Consider the following 21582-nt stretch of genomic DNA (forward strand, 5'->3'; position numbering starts at 1 on the left):
TGTTGTAGCTCTGATTTCCAGCGTGGCATGTTGGACCTGGGCCTGTTCAGCTGTCTTTATCTCCTCATTGCAGATGCTAGTGCAGCTGTGTGTCTCTATGTGTTTTTACCACCTTATTTACAGCCCTAGCCTGCCCAGCCTCAACAAATCCATACTGCAAAGCCTCCCTCACACACACACACACAAAGGAAAACTCAGGAAAAGGCTTCTTCTTTTTTTTTCTTCTTTTTTTTACGGGTGTTGTTACCTGTAGGCTATCTGCACTACACAGACATCGTAACTACAGCAGTGAGCTTGCAGGAAAGAAAAAAAAATCTCTTGGTTCTCCTCCCTGAACAGATCACTGTGTACACCTCCACTTTATTCTCTGAGGAATATCACACTGTATTGTGCTTCAAAAAGAGAGTTGATAGCAATAAAGCACAAAGAAAAAGGAGCCGAAATGAAAAATGCCAGTAATGTATGTATAACTTCCATAACAAAACCCACATGCAGTAATGAAAGCATCAAAGTGGAGGTCCTCTATTGTTCCCAATAGCATTTGTGCCACAGTCATCGCTCAATAAGCAACAGAGTCAACAAATGCGAGATATAAACAGAGGTACTCGCCAGCTAGAAGCACGACATAAAAATCAAAGGACAAGCAGCAGGAGAAGAGGGTTGCAGCAGAAACGTTTTATTGTTCCCAAATGGCAATTTTTTATTGTTGTGGGGAGTTAAAACCCATACAGAGCTTATGGAGGGAAATGCCGTTGCTAGGCGAAAATCAAATCAGTGAGCCAACGTTTTCTTCCCCCACTTATTATCTCTCCTATCAATCATAGCAGTTTTGAAGTGACAACTTTGAGAATACTTGAGAATATTGTTTTTAGAGTTTTATAAAAATGATGAAAAGAAGGTTGGAATGTGTGACAGCATGAGCCGAGAAACTGTCTAATGTAGGACATAATACAGTAACTTGGGATTATTCTTTCACTACTCTAACAAAGACCAAACAGAGTGAGCATAACACAAATGAGTCCGAGCCAAATTTTAACACGTTTTAGAAGCACCACATGAAATTTCCTTAAATCCTTCCATGGAAAATATTCTGGGTCGATATTTTGCACTTTAAATGTGAAATTTAATGTCCATTCGGCTCTATGGAGGGAAATGAAGGTCGGCCACTTTGGTTCAAAGTGAACTATCTTTACAATTATTGGATAGATTGCTGTGAAATATTATACTGATACTCATTGTCCCCCAACTATTGTTGACAACTATTGGATGGATGCTGTAAAATTAGGTACAGATATTCAAGGTCCCCAGATGATAAATTGTAACAATGTTGGTAATTCCTTAAATTTAAATTTGTACAATACTTTGGATTGAAACCACATACCTGCAAAACTCATGACATTCCCATCTGACTCAGCTGTACTTTGTGTACAGTACGGTGCTAATTGGCAAATGTTAGCATGCTAACAGGCTATATTAAGATGATGAACACAGTAAACATCAGAGTGTTAACGTAATGGTGAGCATGTTAGCACCGCTGTGCTTCAGTACAGCCTCGCAGAGACTTTTTTAAGAATGACTTCCTGTCCCTCAGGTGATGACGGCAGTAGAGCAGGACTACCGGCTGCCCCCGCCCATGGATTGTCCCATGGTGCTGCACCAGCTGATGCTCGAGTGCTGGATGAAGGAGAGGAACCTGAGGCCCAAGTTCTCCCGCATCGTCAGCACCCTGGACAAGCTGCTCCGCAACGCCGCCAGCCTCAAGGTGGTGACCAGCACCTACTCAGGGTGAGTCCAGCTGCAGGAACAGAGGAAGACTGAAGTAGCTTTTTAACAAACTTTTCTTCAATAAAGAAAGATTCACGTCATAGTTTATATCTTAGCATTGTTCTCATACTGCCTTTGTGAAGGGAGAGAAGTTTTAAGGTGGATGGAAAGTGTTTGCTTTTAGAAATCTGTTTTCTGTTTTTAGGAAGAGCAAAGCACTTCACTGTTGCAACCTTGGCAAGTTTGCTGTAAGACTTAGTAACTTTTCAGACAAACTTGCTGAATTTACTTTCTAAGTAGCTGCATCAAAAAGTCTCGCTGGGTTTTTATGCTATGTATAGAGGGTTGGACCAAATGGATGCTCAGCTGCAACGTGATCTTGCAACTTCGGACCATTCTGAAGAATCTCCGTTCACAACAGCAACCAGAGTTCACAGTTTGGGCAGAAGCTTGAGTAGAAATGTTAGAATATTTGATAGCACATTTGCAAAAGCTTTCATCATCAAGTCTGTAATGTTGGCTGTGTAGTCTGTGGTGCTGTTGGCTGACGTGGCAGCTACTGTAGCAGACCTTTGTTGAAAATATATGCATTATTCTGCTGCGTTTTCCATATAAGCACGTTATGCTTTTCAGGTTTTTCCACACTAAGAGATGAATAGTGCAAACACAAAAAGGGGTGATGCAATTCTCTCTCTTTCACCTTCGTGAAATTCTTCCCTGTATTGTGTATGACGGCTGTGAAGTGCAGGATGAAGATTCCTCCTGGTGCAGAGCTGACCGGCGCTGTGCCTCTATGATGTTGGAATAAGTTGTTAGAGTAAAAGAAAAAATGGCTGGCCTAAAGAGATGCACACCGAGGTTCATGCTTGTTGGGTGTGGTTTGTTTTATACTTTCTGTTGATTTGGGAGGATATTTCTTTGAGCTGAAGGCTTTTACTGCCAGACAGATGTCTGCCTTCTTTTCTCTGACACTTCCCTTGGAAGTGTAGAAGTTGACTTATTCATAGGTAGCCGTCCTCACGTTGACGAGTTGTTTTTCAACTTTGTTTTCAGCGCAGTGGCTCCAAATGCTCCAGCCATTTTTTACTGACGTGTTTGTTCTGAAATGCGTTAGCCTGACATCCAGTCAACAGTATGATTAGTGCTGCTTTAGATGCTAGATCCTCAGCTCTGAGTGATGTATAATGAATCAAACGCACATCCTCAACCCTGTGCCTCTGATTCTGCAATAGTTTCTTGTTACCCACAAAAAAGGCAGAATTCATACATATAGTATCCAGGTCTTGTGCCATCTCCTTGGCTCACAGTCTCACTCTAACACAGAGCCCCAAGGGCGATTCCTATGCCAGGATTTTGGCTCAGTGAAGCTAATTGTGTGTGGAAATGTAATGGCTGACCTCGGTTTAATTCCCACTATACTTGGCTGGATGCTGGAATCTAGGTGATAGGACAGACAGCAGCCAGAGCTGCTGATGTGGAAAAGCAGGAGGTGATGAAGTGTGAGTAATAAGGGAGATTGAGGAGAAGCTAAAAGAGAGGAATGTGTTTAATTAGGTTGCTAATGAGCTTTTTAATGCATCAGGGGAGGGCGCGCCCAATGCTGTGATGGGAAAATAGTAAAGGGATATGCGTGTGTAAGTTGCGTGTGTGTGCGATGCTTGTGCGTGTGTGCATGTTATGCTACGTGCTGCTGTGTGCAGATGACATGCCAATGATTAATTTATGGCCTCATCTGTATGCAACAGCAAGAAAGATAGAGGGGGGGAGCGGGAGGAAGAGGAGGAGGGAGAAAGGATCATGTTGTCAGAGCATGATTTAGAGAGCGTCTCCGGTGTTTGTGGGTGCGTCTATACTCTCGCTCCTGCTCACCTGCCATTGGCTGCTCAATGATGTTGGGGCAGATAACAGAGGGAGAGAGAGGATATGAGATGCAGCGCTATCTGTAGAGTATCTTCAACCACGAGGGCCTTAAAGGACACTGGTCTAGCAACGAAGGACACACGGAGGCTGCATCGCTTTTTCCAAGATAGCGAAGGAATATGTTGAACTTTTATTAAAACTGAAAATGTGATGAGTAGATTTGGCGCGGCATTTGAGTTGGACTTTGTTTATAGCAGATGAAGCTTGAGATCAGCAGATTTGAGTGTATCCTCAGGATGCTGTATTTTTATAGGTTTATAACCATTATGTCTTAGGTGAATATATACTATGCAGAATTTAGCTACACCAACTCTAAGATGGATTAGACCTTTATCTACCTTCAATGAGAGTACTTAGTGGAGTAATAATGAGATGTACCTTTTGTTTAAAGTGGCTGTGAACCTGCTGCTGACCTGTGCGGCTTTGTGTTGGCAGGGACCTGCTGCGGCTCGGAGGGACGCTGCCGGGACACAACAGGAAGAGTCCGGACAGCAGTCAGGAAATCGTTCGGCAACAAATGAGCCAAACTCTCCCCATCAGAGTGTGAGCTTCTGCGGCCAGGAGGATACAGAACGAATAAAAACTACCTAGAAACTCTGACGTGAAGAGCCTAATGTAAAATACAAAGAAGAAGCTACAGAGAGAGAAAGAGGACCGTTTTTGGAGATTTCTTTCCGACTGGAGATGTCCATTTAAAGAGAACTGTCCATTGCAGTGTGTGTGTGTGTGTGTGTGTGTGTGTGTGTGTGTGTGTGTGTGTTCATTACTTGACACTTGTGGATTTGTGACTATTGACATAAAGCCAAACTTCCTGTTGCTCCCTCTCAGGTTGTGTTTGCATGTCTGCATGTGTTCTTGCTGGTTAGGAATCAGTCTTTCCTTCTCTTCCCCCTCAGACTGAGGACCGGAGAGCTCACACAGATAATAGGATTCAGTGTATAGATGATACAACAGTGCCAAAATAAAGCAAACGTTTGCTTAAAACTGACTCTTAAGACAGCTTGACATCTGTAGACCTTCAATCCAATCAACCCATTTTTACCCCAAACCCAACCTGTTTTTTTATTTTGCTTCTGTTTTTTGTTTTTTTTGGGAAACAAGAAAAAAATAAACTTTTCATCCACTTCCTCTTAAATACTGTCTTCCACATGTACTGGGAGATATACGTGTTACAAATCTGTACAAAGCATCCGAGTCTTCACACCGTCTCTCTGTCTAAGGAGAGACGTAACTGACACTGTGCGGGACACGTCATGTGCATGCCAAAGTGGAAACTTCTTCATGAGAAAAGTACAAATAAGTTCCACATTAACTGTTGCTTTGGTGGCATTTTGCTGTATGGACTTTAACGTCCAGGTTTTCTTAATCTTGTTTGATTCATATACGCATTGTTTTGAATGCTAAGTTATTATCTATTATTGCAAAGATGTGTTTTTTTTACAAGCACTGGGGCTTAACTTTTTTATTGCGATGCTTGATTTTTTTCACACATTAACAAACCAGACAGACATGAATGAATGAATCAAGATGTGAAATGTTCTGCTCGGACAGAATAATTATAAATGGAAAGCACCCGTGGTAGTGCTGTGTTGTACATTCTACTTTGGCGAATGTGTTGCAGATCAGTGAGAATTAAAAAGGTCAATATCCAGATGATAGTATTGTGACCTTAATATTTGACCAGACCTACAAGTACTAATGTAGAACAAATCACTCATTGGTTTATTTCTCCTGACATGTGTTTTCTTCAGCACGCCAGCTGTCAGCGCAGTTCCTATCTAAAACAACTGCCTGTATATAACTATATTTCTATTAGACCAGTCAGCTCAGCATTTACATCCATCTGAGCTGATTCTGGCCTCTCTATGACCATCGTTTATATGCCTGTTTGTTTATTGTTGAGGAGCAAACAAATGGAGAAATTGCAGTTTAAATGGTCATTACATATCTGAAACTATATGTCACAATGAAAGAAGAAAAATGTGTGTCTGTTAGGGCAGACTTTTTCCTGTGCAATTAAAGGTGTATTAGATTGTAAAAGAAAAAAAAAAAAAAAAACGCCAGAAAACTAGAACAAAAATAAGCATTTCTCTTTCAGTATTTTTACGATAATCATATGCAAATAAATTATTAAACGGATCTCTGGTATTCTCTTTGATTTCTCGGCGGGTTCACATGGGCTGAAGTTCCGGGTCTCCTCTTATCTGGCCGAGGGATGAAAAGAGAGAATAGCAAGTTTGTTTTACCTCCTCAGTCGGAATATCACAGCAGCTTTGGATGGACTCATTAAGATGGAAGATTAATCAAAGGCCGATCCACGCAGCTTGCCTATTAGTGAGACCATAGGACTATTCTGGGGATTTCAGTCTCTGTTGCTGCTGGAGAGGCTTCAAGGAGACAAAGTTAATCTGGCTTCACACCCAATGTCAGTGTTGTTTGGCTTTAATCTGTCAGCCAGGACACAAACCGGGTCTCTTTCCAACCAGTGCAGATGAGTGAAGCTGTCACCTTCTGTTTTTATTGACCTAAAGGGAGCTCTTCTGTCGGGGGCTCCGGGGGTCCACACTTACTCATTTGTGACTCATTGCTCAGACAGCAGCCGCGCAGGGAGGACTGGTGATGTTGTGTTCTCTACATGTTCTCTAATCCTCTCTGCTGCTCTCACGGGATGTACATACACGCGGTCAACACAAAGGTCTTGTGAAGCACACAGATCGAAATGTGCAATATAAACAGCCACTGAGCCACTGAGTGCAATTCCACTGGGCTACCCACGTAGCATGGCATTTATGTGTGTCAAAGCTTTGGAGATTGATATGCTTCACAGTGGTACAGCTGCTCTTTCCTTCGATGCAAGACAGAAGATGTGTAGAAAAATGCTTGACCTTAGAGGAGAATACAATGCACACAAGCCTGCTGAGGAGGACGTCTTCCAGTGAAAAGCAGTTTTTTTTTTCTTTTTTAAAGTGGTCCCAGCTTTTAATGAAGCCTTTAAACACATGAGAGAACATGTTTGCTTGGTATTTCCCATTGCGTCTAAGATCTGACACAATGTCGAAAGTGAGATTTTGCATCCTGTTTACCATTAAACATTTGAAGCGTCGTCAGCTTCACAGGCCGTTCTGGCTCGCTGCTCTCCAGCGAAAACACTTGTAGGCTTCCATCTCAGTAGAGCTGGATGGAATGTTTTTCACCGCTGCGTCTTAAAGTTGGTGCAAAATGGCACCGACCCTAAAGGAAATATCTCATTATTGTATTACAGACAATTAAGTGATGAGAAATCAGCTGCGACAGGATCTCGAAGAGGTTTTAATGAGCGTGCTTGGTGGAGGGAAAACGGAGGAAGTGATGGCAGGATGACAGACAGTTTTTATTTGGTGGCTGCTGGTTGCTCGTCAGTGACCAGACAATCTGTGGTTCAACGTCAAATCCCTACATCACCACAGTGATCCCCACGATTACTGCGAGATTAACAGCGGTTCAGCCGTTATATGTACATAATCACGCACGAACCCCAGCCAAGACAAGGCAGAGAAAAAAAAGACACGTAGGCACACTACAAACCCACTTTCAAATGCATAACTATACACATTTGCTCCTCCCCCCCCACTCACACACAGATCTGCTGGATTGGCAGTGATTTGTCAGATTTAGCTGCATCTACTTGTGTAGGCCTTCTGATTACACCAGTCAGTTTTCTTCCAAGCTCAAAGCACTCATTTGCCATCCTGTCCAAAGCAAGTTTAATGCCTCCAATTACAGGGGGTCTGCAAGCAGGCAGATTTGGAGCGGGGAGGCTTGGCAGGAGAGTTTGCTACGCATCAGGGCCTTTTAACAGAGTAGTGATTTGCTGCTGCTGGTGCTGAAGCTGCCTGTGCCGGCTCATCAATGGAAAACTACCCTCTTTATGGTGAAGCACATGCAGCACTAAGCCGAAACTGTGAGGAGAGACACAAAAATATCAAGCTTTTTAATGACTCGGTAGCGGCTCTTCTCCGCACTCAGTGTGGAGGAATTTCTGCATCTCTGCACCGCAAGCACAAATGGAAATCAAAGTCTTTTCAGCAATCATTTTTATGTAAAATGGGCTGTATTTTAATTGAATATTCTAAGATCTTACCCCGCAGAGTGTAATGGTGCAAATGAAGGAAACAGAGCACACAGACAAGATCGCAGCAGTAATGCTGAAACATAATGTGATGTGGTGCATTAAATATATACGACAGTCAAGGGAAAACTTTCTAATACCTCCAATATGTTCTTTTTTTTACTCATGTCAGCTTTGATTTGACTTTAATGGTCATGCGTTTTTGAGTTACTCTATCTTTGCGGTTAACTACATTGTCTCTAAAGATTTGTATGCATAAATCCCAAATTGGCAGATTTGATTAATTAATTTTTATATTGATAATATGCAGCAGAATTAGAGGCATACTGTATAGAATAAGTATCTCCATGAAAGTGCAGGGCCACTTTCATCACTCCACATGGCTTGGCAATAAATTCACTATTGCTCTTGCACTGTACTCTGGCAACTAAAACATTAACTCAAATATGTAATGTCTTTCTCACTTAAACCCACTTAATTAAATCTGTCCTAATTACAGTCACTCATTGAGAATCTTTCAGAAAATGGTGTGTAATTTCCCAGTTTTCCCATGATTTTACAGTAAATCTATAAATCAGAATAAAGCCACAAGTTATGAGACATTATTCTTTTTAATCCAAATTAATGGATTACATTTAGCTACTATTTCTTATTACCAGATTATTGTAATCTTGTTAAAGATAATCCGTTACTCCCTAACCCTGGTCTTTGAGTATTATATCTGGACATTTCAGCGAAGCAGCTGGCACTAAATGCAGCTGCAATCTTTGCTGCAGCATCACGTCTGATGAAAAGTATAAATGGGGAGCTGCAAAACATCTCATTACAGAAATATTCAATTTACCCTCAAATGATTTGTTCACATTTAATTAAAAAAGCCCCAATACAGAAACACCCGTACACACACACACACACACACACACACACACACACACACACACACACACACACACACACACACACACACACACACATACCCACAGCTCTGTGATGGTAAATAATGCCTCCCAATTTCACCTTTACCTCCCAGCACTTTCCTTGTGAAAGCCTTTAGTGTTGCAGGGACTGATAATTAGCATGACAGTGCACTTTGTGCTTGGAGAGGCTTCCCCACCTCTGCCTGTCTGTGGCTTGATCTCTGCAGTGTGTGATCCATTAAATGGCCTCTGAAGCTCCGGACATTGATTAATGGGAGTCAGTACAGTTGGGTTTGAAGGACGGGATAACGTGTCTGTTAGCAATTGGCTTAGCACAAAGACTGGACACAGGGAAACAGCTTGATTCTAATCGTTTTTACACTTTTGTACAAAAGTGTAAAAATTACAATTTCCCGTTATGTGCCAGACTATTTCTTGGCCGGGACCTCTAACTTCTTGGAGTCGGCTAAGAAATACAGAGCCAAAGTGAAACCGGAACTTCCAGGTACTGATCCTGGAGTAACAAAACCTCAGTCAAAATCCTGTTGACATATGTAGCAACACTAACTAAAAATCCAACCTTGGCACACAGCACTTCTCAACAGAGTGGTTCATATATTTATATAAGGATGGTGATCATTTTCAAAAGAAGTAAAAGTCCTGCATTACGCAAATGTTCCATTTCAATTCAATTTTATTTATAGTATCAAATCATAACAGAGTTATCTCGAGACACTTTACAGATAGAGTAGGTCTAGACCACACTCTATAAATTCCAAAACCCCAACAATTACAGTAATTCCCTCAAGAGCAAGCATTGGCAGTGGCTGTTGCGACAGTGGCGAGGAAAAACTCCCTTTTAGGAAGAAACCTCGGCAGACCCAGACTCTTGGTAGGCGGTGTCTGACGGGGCCAGTTGGGGGTGTGATGAACAGTGGCAAATAATAGTCACAATTAAAGATAATTTCAGAATGTCATATTGTATGATTATTGCTGCATCTATGTGTTCATCACTTTAGTGTTGCAGCTAGTAAAAGTGAGGGTAATTGGAACTATTTGATGTACTGGTGGGTATCTTAATCTATAACGATAAATCAGAATGTATTTGTTTATTCAATTTGTATTAATCTGAATTTGCAAAGTAACCAACTACGTGTGTGTGTGTGTGTGTGTGTGTGTGTGTGTGTGTGTGTGTGTGTGTGTGTGTGTGTGTGTGTGTGTGTGTGTGTGTGTGTGAGATTCTTCATTGTACACTGTAACAAAATACAGCCTGATGCAGCATTTAAAGGACCACATCTGACTGCCAGGGTGTCTTTCAAAGCACCAAAGCAGTGAGCTCTTGATGAAAAGAGGGACCAACAGAGATTATTAGCATGCATGTGATGTGAATGGGTTCGAAAGAATGAACAGATTATGCATTTGTATGTTTGCTGATGAGATAGAGGAGTTTAGGTCCCTCAATCCAGTTTGAATGACAAATCCTCACCAGGGGAGGGGAAAGGCCACGGATAAAGAAGAGCAGGAAGAGACAGACTTTATCCTTTTGAGTAAACGTAGTGGGGGTGTGTGATGCTGTGGTCTCAGAGCAGATGTCCCAAAATGGGGAAAAGAAATGAAAAGAAGACCAAAGGGATCTGTGGATCCTGAGCTTAACTCCTATTTTTCTAAATCTGCAAAGTATCTGTGTGGAGCATCGGGGCGGATCGCACCGCAGGGCTGCCAGTCAAAGTTTTGAGAGGTTGTTTTCAGAGCCCTTTTTGTTGTGGCCTGTGGAGCGTGTTAGCAACAAGGCTGTGAGTGTGAAGGCTGGTTGGCTGGCTTCAGGGACTCTCCTCTACATGTGGAGGGCTTTACAGTTCGCTGGAAAGATGAGGAGAGACAAGGAACAAAAACACGTCCGAGCTGAGAGTATAGCGACAAGCCAGTATGTCGCATTGTCTCGTCCTGTTACCGGGGTCAACGTCGCTGATGTTGACAGTGATACGTGTCTCCGCAGCTTTGTAATTAAATGGGAAGAAGGTTGTTTGACTGAAATGCAGCGTGATCTCTTTTTGTTTATATCACAAAAAGACATAAACAGACACAAACACACACACACACAAACGCACACACACATATTCTTATCGCCTGAAACTACCTGTATATTTGAAATAAATGGCCTGCCAAGCATTTGATGGGTTAGCTAGAAATCCCAAATGCTTATAGTGCCTTGGCTGCTTTCAAGTAATCATCCCCATGGTAACACCTGACACCAGCTATTCATCATGCAGCCCATATAAACTCCAGCATATTCACAACAACACGAAGCATAGTCAACTTTTCATACTCGCTGCTGACAAATAGCCACACAAACAACATGTCTGTGCGTGATGATACGTTCAAATCCCAAAGATCTGCACGTGTGTGTGTGTGTCTCACATTGCATCATGCACTCCCATTTGGCATTAATTGTCAGTCGTTAGAGTTAATTTGACAGGTGAAAGTGAATTTGATAAGATGGCAGTGACACTAAAGTGTTGCTGTAGTTTATAGCAGCCAGTCGAGTGTGCAGCGTTAGTAGATGAATATTCAGGAATCAGAGCGTCATTTAGCATAATTAACACAAGCAGAAATGGAAATTATTTGGCTTTAAATGAAACTAGATGAGGATGCACACAAAGCACAAATAGACCTACTGTATTTAGCTGTTTTTTTTTTATATTCCTCACTCTCGCTGTGTTTAAACTATTTGTCAGTGTTATGGATGTTTCTCACAGAGGGCTACAGGGCGCAGAATAGAGGAAAGGAGCTGGAGTGAGGAAATATTTGTGGGACGTAGTCATACACATCTTCTCATCCCTCCTTCACACTGAGTCTGGGGGCACATACGGAGACCCAGGTTTTATCTTGCCGCTGGGCTGCAATCAATTTTAGTTGGTAATGAAAGAAGTGATCAGATCTTTTACTTAAGTACCAATAGCAATAGAACAATATAAAAATGCTCAGTTACAATTAACAGTTGCAATTCTCATAGTTAAGTATACACGGTACAAGATTTCCCTTAAGTACAAGTGGCCTACTTCGAAATTGTATTTAAGTATATTACTTGAGTATATGTAATTAACATTTAATGAGGTGTTTGCCATACTACATGCATGTGTGTATGTAGTCCTGTTTCCCAAGAAATATAATAACGGGAAAAATAGTTATGTTCTAGGCATAAACCAAATAGGCTGATACATACATATCATGAATATAAAGTCCTTTAAGTAAGTCCTTTAGCGTGTCTGTAGTCCCGCTTTGCCAGACCTTCCTCCCACAGCGCTGTGTAGGAGGGTCTATAGTCTGTGTAGCATTCCAGGATGGGAGAAAATGTGCTTTGGTTTACTGGGATTTCTTCACAATTGTCTTAGGTGGTGCTGAGTGCCGGACGGAGCAATGCTGCCTTTGCAAAACAGCCTCGAGAAGGAACTTGTTTTGGTGGAACATGTACGTTCAAAGGTTGTTTTAGTCGGGCAACAGAAAACTCAGATTGGACAGATAGTCTAGCTAGCTGTCTGGAGTTACCCTGCAGAGATCTGAGAAAAGGTTAACCATTGTCCTCATAAATCGATCGGAGTTTAAAATGCCAACACAAAGAAAGGGGAAGGTTACGGATATTAGGGACATACGGCGGAATTTCCGTTGTCGAATTAGACTAGAGTGGCCGCAATCGGCTCAGGCCGGAACATGGCGCAGCTGCGCTCGGTGGATTTCAGTTTGGCTTGTACCAGCAGCCTCTGAACGCTAATAGAACATAGAATTTGTCTCAGCCTAATAGAATGATTTTGAAAATACCAAATTACTTGCTTTAATGAATTCTGTTTGTTTATACAATGAAAAATTATCAAATATCAGTTCCATGAGCCGACAGATCACAGGCTATGAACTTGGCATTTCATATTCCTCGCAGCAAAGTTCAAGCTGCACGATAGGTTTATGTTCATTCTAATTATTTTGCCTTAATAATTATTCATACCACCATATAATACACTATAGTGGTCAGGTCAGGAACCCATAAATGCATGCATATTTCTTCTTGTTTCATTTAGTGTTGCTTGTAATATGACCAATGCATTTTAACTGGAGCTGAAGTTATACCTTAAAAACAAGTCATTTTCCCAGGATTCACAGGATAGTGTGCTTCTGCTCCCAGTACAGAAAATGTCTAATTTTCGTGAAAAATATGAATCCCTAGTGGACTCATAAGCACCCTTAGAATTCAGACACATGTTGTGCACTATAGTGCACTAAATAGACAGTGATTACAGACACAGTTATGAACCTGCTGAACATTAGCATGTTTGCATTATCATTGTGAGCATGTTAGATAGATACTTTATTGATCCCAAAGGGGAAATTCAAGGTCCCAGTAGCTTAAAGACATCACACACAACATACACACACGTCATAAACAGGATGATAAAATAAAAAATCCACATGAATAATATGGACAATAAAAGTAAAGATACCAAATAAAAAATCCACATGAATGTACTAAGGGATGTATAAGCATGCGACGCTTGCAGTGACAGGGCAGGGACTGACCCTGTGATTCAGTATGCATGGTAAGGTGCTCTATGAGAGGGTGTGTGTAGTGCAAATAAGTCCTGTAGTGCAAGGATAAAGTCTAGAGACCAGCATTAAATATGGACAATATAAGAGAATAATGTAGACATAGTAATATAAAAACTATAATGCAGTGCAAGGATAAAGTTTAAAAAAGACAGCATTAAATATGGGAATTATAAGGCATGTTAGCATGCTGTCATTAGCTGTGTCTATTAAGTTCAGCCACATGGCTGTGTGGACTCTTAGTCTTGTTTAAAGCTAGATGTCAGCCTTTTTTGTCCACAGCTTACAAAGTATATTAAAGTCATAATTCAGCACAAAGAGTGCTACTTTTTAAAGTGTTCGTCAAGCTGAAATATTGCAGTTCATTGTTATTGCTTCAGCTTCAAAGAGTGGAGTAGAAGAAAGCTGTGCTCCCGACTGCAAGCGGTTTGCAATCTGTGAACTGCAGATAATGAGGTGGTATCTGTTAGCTGGAAGAGAGCAGCCCGGCCGGACCAGAGCATCAGTCTGTGGAGAATCAGCGTCTCATCCAGCCAAACAGTAGCATAAGGTTTTGTAAGGTACATCCTGAATTCCTCCAGGTTTAATGTCTCCATCAAAAGAAGATCAAAAGGAAGGGATTAGAGCAACATAACAGAGGTAAGTGTGGAGAGGAGACTTCGCTAAACTCCAGAGCGCTTTTGATACCGCTCATCCCTGCCAAACCGTAGCCATGGCAACAGTGGAGAGGGAAGTGTGCAGCATTGATAAGAGTGCGACAGGGGATGAAGGGGTTGACAGATCATTTTGGAGAAGTCTGACCCTTCTGCAGAAGGGCCGTCGTCTTGTCTGGGAAATTAATACCATACGCAGATGGTGTGTGGAGATTGACAGTCTCGGACCCAAGTCTCTCTGTGGTAGCAATTTAACACATATCATACTACAAAGTGTTAACTTCAGACACTATTGAGGGTAGTTTCACACTGTAAATGTCTGTGACTGGGTCTCTTCTTCAAGTTCTTTAGGATTTATCTGCTGTGCCAAGCTTACTCTGCTACACATTGTTAGGGAAATATGCACAAAACTCCACTACCATGGCTGTAGCTTGGCTTTAGCACGGTGCTACTGTACAGTAACGGATGTAGAAATAGACGTTTAAGGGCTCCAGTTTAAAAAGGTATCAAATTAAATATCGACACTGTACCCTAATTTGTTAAAAACTGCTCTTCTTGTATGTAGGATGTTGTGAAAAACAAGACTTGGAAAAAAGGACTTACTATATCAAGTCCTTTTTTAAGGACGAAAGGAAATAAAGCATTTTTTTAAGTAAGAGAGGAAATAAAGCATTCCCAGCTAGCCTATAGTAAACCACTGGGAATGCTTTATTTCCTCTCTTTGTCTCTGAGCACATGAATAGAGAGAAAAGGAGGAAGAGGAAAAGCAATGTACAGTAGAAGGGCCTCCAGCCTGCCTCAGGGGCAGCACGCCGGATACAGCGTATGATTTCACAAACAACGTGTTTTTGCACCACTGATTCAGGCCGCGTGTACTTAATTAGTAAAAATGGACACTAATTGAGCCCCAGCTGTATGTGGAGTGGGAAAAAAAGTGAATCTCTAAGCACACACCAACCCAAGAGCTCCAAGTCTCTCTGATCCTCTTCTCCCCCCTGAGCTCCGTCTGTTCACTCACTGAGCGTAGCGGCTTGTTAGCACACTGGGAGATTTGTAAGGATAACGAAAAGTCAGTAGAAGATGGGAGATTCAGCATGAGGACGAGGGATTTCAGGACTTGTTCTTTACTGAACATGTTGTGCAAGTGTTGTAGCATTAATAAACCTCAATTTGTAATGATCAGTAATATATGTTTTATAAATCTAATCTTATGTTAAAATCGAGATATGGCATTGCACTGTGCATTTCATTATACACAGAGATTGTTTTGCGGCATCATTTGCACATTTTGTTTAGCGAGGGAGTGTTGAGCTGTATATGTGATTTCAGGATCTCAGCCAGACTGACTCAGCAGCTGCAGCTAAATTAATAAACACAACCAACTTGAAAGCAGACTTTACTAAAACATGTAAATGGGCCTTTCCCTATGCTAATGGAAATGTAAATGTCCACAAAAATATTACCTATACAGCCAGAAGGCAAAGTAGAACCTGCTAAATCCTATGATTTTGTCTTGTTATGTGCACAAGGGAGGCTGCATGTTTTTTACACTGAACACAAATCTGTGGAAATGTTTTAAATCAGTCAGTCTGCTTTGTTGTATCTGCAGGTTTCACTCAGTATATGTTTATTTTCACATCACACCTGTTCTTGTGTTATAGATGGTAAACTGACAGATAAGTTCATGTTGTTGTCACACACAGATGCTCTCACATGTCTCACAGAATGATCATAATAATTACAATCATTGCATTTGAGTCACAGTTGATGGTTTTCAGTTGTCTGTCTGTCTGGCAGGATCATGCAGTATGTAGCATCATGTGTCCCTTGAGACCAAATTAACACAATTTATCGATCAAACAATAAATTCATTATGGCATATGCTGGAGGTCAAGAATAAGTTAGAATATTGCCTCAAAGATATAAGAGAAAATTCAAATTAGCATTATGCCAGAACATAAACTAATTTAACTGTTGAAGATAAATTATTTTCCTTACTGTACTAAATGTTTGAGTGATGGTCAGTTCTCTTGATGGTGACTGTTGATAGCCTGCAAGCTTCTCTTGGCAAGAACACAGACATTTTTCCACCAAGGCAGACTCAGTGTAGTTAAAAAAGCGTTTCTGTTTCCATAAACTCTATATGTTCTCTTGTGAGTTTTCGTGTCGCCATTGTGTCCTGGTCATCCAAGGGCTGGCAGGAATTCAGACTCCCTGTCATCTGATTGCAGGAGGACTGAAGAAGAAGAAGAAGAGACTTTCCTGCTGTTTCTGGTATAAACAATCAGACTGAGAAACAGTGGCTGACAGAAGAGTGCGATATGTGTGTGTCAAAGTCAATCTGATAGTCACGGTGAGCACGACTCAGCCTTGTGTAATGTTGTATAATGTCTTCTGTGGCTCTGAAGGAGCTTTGTCAAGTTTAACAAAATAACCCTGATGATGTCATAGTGATGTCACTGGGGTTATCACAAATTGGGCTTGGATACACATTTTTATCAGACAGGGAGGGTTTAATGCTGCAATCCGTTGCAATTATTTCTGAGTCGGTATTCCCGATTTTTGATCTTATGCGTCCCAACTAGAGATGCACCGATAGACCGGCCGGTGACCGGAATTGGCCGGTTTTCACGAGCTCGGCCATTACTGGCGACCGGCAGGTCAGTCTGACACATGCCGATTTCATGCCGGTCAATGCTACAATTAACTGACAACATAAGTTATATGAGTTGCAGTTCTCAAAGAAGCACGCACACACTTTTTTTCCTTTCTCTCAACTTTTCCGCCGTGTGTCGCGCGTACCCGCTCGCGGTGTGAAACGCATGTCCGCGCTATTCTCGCACATGTAGGCAACCTCGTGAATTAACCTGCAACATGTCAGCTGTTTGGAAATTCTTCGGCGTGTGTGCAGAAGATAACAAGTTTGCAATATGCAACACCTGCAAGGAAAAGGTAGGGCGTGGAGGGACGACACCAAAAATCTAAATCACATTTTTGGTTGGATATTGGATGTGAAAAGAAGGAAATGGTTCTAACATTGCACTTTAGATGTGTGTGAATTTCCCACACCAGGAGTAATTTATATAGCTCTATTTTATACTGATCCATTATCTGATCAAAAAATTTTCTATGTTCTGTGCAAAATGTTCTATTACAGAAAACAGAAAATAAATATTTGTGTGTAAATTGGTTAGAAATTTTTTTATCGGAATCGGCTAAAATCGGTATCGGCTGGCCTAACTCAAAGAAAATCGGAAATCGGAATCGTCCTAGAAAGTTGTAATCGGTGCATCTGTAGTCCCAACGAATCTGCTCGGGAAAACATTGACGCCCGCAATGATGAAACTGATGTCTGTATGGCAATTCTCTGAGCTTCACAAGCATCTACAGAGGGCCTAACTACATCAGTTACCACAGAGAAATGTCTGTCTTGCTCATCTTTGCTCATGCAAGTAATGTTCAACAACTCAAAATAATGGGTGCGGTGCGTAATACTGTTAACCACAGCCAAATATTATAAAGTTGTGTGCATTTGTTTTGATGTGCAAAGGGGTATTAAAAAGACTTCTATCAAGAAAATATCAACTGAATGGAAATAGCAGTGACAACGTTGTTACAGCAGGTTTTTACAACTAAAACAGTTCACATGTGCGGCGCCATGTTGCTGTGACGTCAGATGTGTTTATGTCAGCGAACTTATGTCCGACCTGGAATTCCCACTTGAATGACCGTTTCATTGCACTTTTAGGTGTCGGAGGCAGGTTTTTTTTGGCTTTAATAATGGTTAATGAAATGCTTTATACCTCAGTTACAACTTTTGAGTTGCCAGGTTGTGAAAGAACCCTTTTTGACCACAATCCATTTATTAAAAATAATTTAAAAAAAACTTTATTAATGACGTATTACCATTTATGACTTAACACCTGGCTTATTATGAAATGAGAAACACATAGTATTTATTAATGAATTACCAACAGTTATAACTGTGTTATTACCTAATAAAAAATGCTAAACACCTGCAAGAACGTTTTTTTACAAACTGGCAACCCACCTGTTGTTCTTATTAATGGCTTATGACTGATCTATAAAGCATTAGAAATCTTCTTTGGTCTCTTTTTTCTTGTATGCTCCATTATAGACGCACTCCTCATAGCCAGACATGCAGCCATGCTGGAGCACCTAACTTTGATTAAATGTCCTTAATTATATTGTAACACTTCCCTTTAATAATCTTTGATAATGTGATACATTATATACCTAGAACAGAATGTACACCAATCCAGTATTTTCTTTCCTGAATACAAAATGCGTCAAAACAAGATTAATGAGTTTATTTTTAAGCCTGTTTCAAATATGGTGGTTAAGCCTCTATTTGAAGTCTTATAGCTGCAGCTGCTGGTCAGGGGTCCAAGATGAGTCAACCTCCTGTCTGCATAAAGCACACATTTTTCTAGAGTGATTTCCATTTAAGGATGCTGATGAATCCAGCAAGGGCCAGAGTTTAATCTTTGCAGAGAGTTTTAATTGTAGACTTGATTTTTCAAAATTTCCCATTCAGGTTACCAGCAGCCGCGATCAAAAACACAATATGGAAGTTTAGTGAAGTGAAGGGCACGCTTGATTTAATTAGAAGATCGCCTTGTTTTTCCTCTGCTGTGTCTTCCCATTATTTTCTAACATATAGTAATGAAAGTCTGTGCTGATTGCAACCACACTGGTGGATCCTCTGCTCATTTTAAAACATTAACATAGTTTGCAACAACTAGATGAGCTCTTGATGAAGGCTATTTGATTAGAAAGTGGTGGATGGTTATGAAATGAAGGCTAGAATACCTCAGTTAATTCAACTCAGAATTCCTTTTTATATGATAGTCACTGATTGCACTTCTCCTAAAAACACCTTTTAATATTGACACCAACATATATTATGGTATTATTCACATTACTAGTAAATTTACAAACCTAAAATCTTTTTAGGAATTGTCACTTTTACCAATATTTCCTCGCCTTATATCAGATTGATGACATATGGACATTGTGGCAGCATTGTGGTGTAAAAAGATAGACCTTCAACCAGAGGAGCCTTTTGGAAAGCAAAACCCTGAATCCACACACTCTGACCTCCCTGTGGAGCGGGGGGAAGGGAGAGTGAATTTACAAATGGAGATCATTTCACATTAATACCCCCGGGTGAGTTGCAATGCCAATAAAATCAACCTTAAACATAAATCAAATAAGGAGCGAAGACACCATCAGCTTGCTCATGTCAATCAAAATGAATTTGCCAATGAGGTTTCATTGCATTTAAATCAATAATGTAGTTATCAAAGTGGAGGACTCATATATCAAAAGATCGCACACACACAGAGATAAATGATCATCTTGAGGATCCTGTTTTTGGACGCATTAAAGACTTTCTTCAGTTTTATCTACAGGATACATGAAAAGATAAATGTCTCATGATATTATTATAGAGGATAAATTTGGTGATATTCTTTAATTTTGTTGTCAACAAATACAATGAAAAGATCGAAACCAACAATGCATGCAATATTTTGATTTATGACTAAATACTTTAGACATAAAATTAAGCTGTGCGTTGTGTTTAGTGCTAATTGACAAACAATAGCATGCTAACATGCAAAACTAAGCTGGTGAACATTACACCAAATTAACATCAGCATGTTAGCTATGTCATAGTGAGCATATTAGCATGCTGATGTTAGCATTTAGAAGTATCGCCGTGCTATAAGTATAGCTTCACAGAGAGGCCAGCATGGCTGAAGACTTAGGCCACCAGTAGGCTTCATCAGAAGTGCTTGTCTGATGTTTGGAGAGCCCCTCTAACCACACCTTTCCAACGTCAGAACTGGCAATTTGACATGTTTGGTCAGCTGCATGAAGGTAAGGAAGGAGCCAGGATTTGAACTTTTCTCTCTAGTACCCTTTCTCCAACAAAATTAGTATGTATATGATATATGACGTATATGATATATGACGTATATGATAGACTCCTTTCCTATTGCCAGTAGACAAGTACACCATTCTGTTTTTTTTTTTCTGGTGTGTGTCATAATGTGTCACAAATGCACCAGAAAACAGGGTTAGTAAATACTAGAAAGCAGGTGGTCACGGTGGTTGCTTCTTTTTTTAATAACAGTTACTTATTCAGTCATTCTTTCATACTCGGTGCTTGCACAGAGACAGACAGAATTTGTGGCCGAGATGAAGGAATTTAGCGACAGAGGCGACGCGCTTCATAGCATCGCGCCAGCAATGTCCACCCTAATGAGATTAGCATGTCCACCCGGATGTCATGTTTCTATAACTGCTGATCGTAAGTGGAGCTGATACATACCTGTGACTACTGCAGGGTCATTTGTAGCATGAATGAATGCAGATTGTAACCTCCTGCATACAAAAGCCAGCTATTAGTTGTTGTAAATTGGCTTTTTGACCAGTGGGAAAGAAGAATAACTCTCTTTTTTTCATTCCTGACACAACAATTCTGTTACCTTTTCTGTGTACAGATTGCAACAACATAAATGTGGGTGTGAATGTTGGATCGTCGGTTTCGGAAATTAACAGAAATCATCGGACACAACCCCCTCTAATGAGACGTCATAAAGATGTGGGGGGATAAGATTTCCAAAGGTATTGAATCATCCGACAAGCAGTCCTGAAGAAGTATACTGCCCCATTTAGTCTGGTTACAAAACTTTCAGAAATGTCCTTAAACAGCTGGGCACTGTAGTTAAGCAGGAGCAAATAGTGCATATGAGAAGGATTATTTTCAGCAATGATATAACACACATTTGGTGCTCCAGTGAGTATTTACAGCAGCAAGACAGTATGCGGGATTTATTTAAAACAAACTACAATGCTCATGTTCATCATAATTTAATAGTTGAATAATTTTTTAATAAGAATGGAGGTTTAGGGCACAGCGGAATAGGCGTAAATTGTTAGTAGGATGAATTCCCTTTTGGTTTTGGTCTTTTCATGGGATTTGTTGACAATAACAAAAATATAGAATATCACCTTTAACTTATGCTTGAAGCTTGTTGAATTTTGTATGCATAAATTTTTTTTAATGATTAAAGTATCTTCTTTGTGTGCGAAAGCCAACATATTTTTAACATACTTTTCTGAATTTATGTTTCGCCATTACTTTTCTATGAATCACAACCGGAGACTAAAAACATCCTCAGGGCCACAAACATGAAAACAGCAAGGTCAGTATTTACTCTGTCGTTGGTAATATAAAGCTCATCTCAGCACTAGTGTCTCCAATTACAACAGACCACTGGGCTCGCTGCTCTTCCTTAATAGCTTCCCCCATATCTGACACTCTTCATTTCACGTAATGAGAGTCTTCAAGATGTGAATAAAGGTATGCATATGATTTGGTACAAGGGCTGAAAATGAGATATGCCTGGGGGCTCACTTCAAACAAGACAAAAATTACAGCTCAAGTGAAACTCTGTGGCTTCAAACCAGACATCTGTTCTTATTCCCTCATTGGGGCTGAAAGGAAGCAGCCTGGGCCTCGGTGCCAAGGAGCCTCTTGTCTAAATCTCTGCCAACTTATTTGTCACTGTGGTCTCAGTGACCAGAGAAACAGCCA

The 21582-nt window shown here is 40.7% G+C and overlaps 1 protein-coding gene across 1 annotated transcript in view; it reads left to right on the forward strand.

Annotated features, from left to right (window-relative positions):
* The window catches only part of ephb3a (eph receptor B3a), a 33343-nt gene extending 27520 nt beyond the window's left edge, over positions 1-5823 (forward strand). The window contains exons 14-15 of the mRNA XM_039816498.1: positions 1592-1785; positions 4120-5823. Of these exons, the coding sequence (XP_039672432.1) occupies positions 1592-1785; positions 4120-4231 (306 nt within the window). The 3' untranslated portion in view covers positions 4232-5823. The remainder of the gene's footprint in view (positions 1-1591; positions 1786-4119) is intronic.
* Positions 5824-21582: the final 15759 nt, after the last annotated feature.

The sequence above is a fragment of the Perca fluviatilis genome, chromosome 11, assembly GCF_010015445.1.
Source record: "Perca fluviatilis chromosome 11, GENO_Pfluv_1.0, whole genome shotgun sequence".
NCBI classification, from domain to species: Eukaryota; Metazoa; Chordata; class Actinopteri; order Perciformes; family Percidae; genus Perca; species Perca fluviatilis.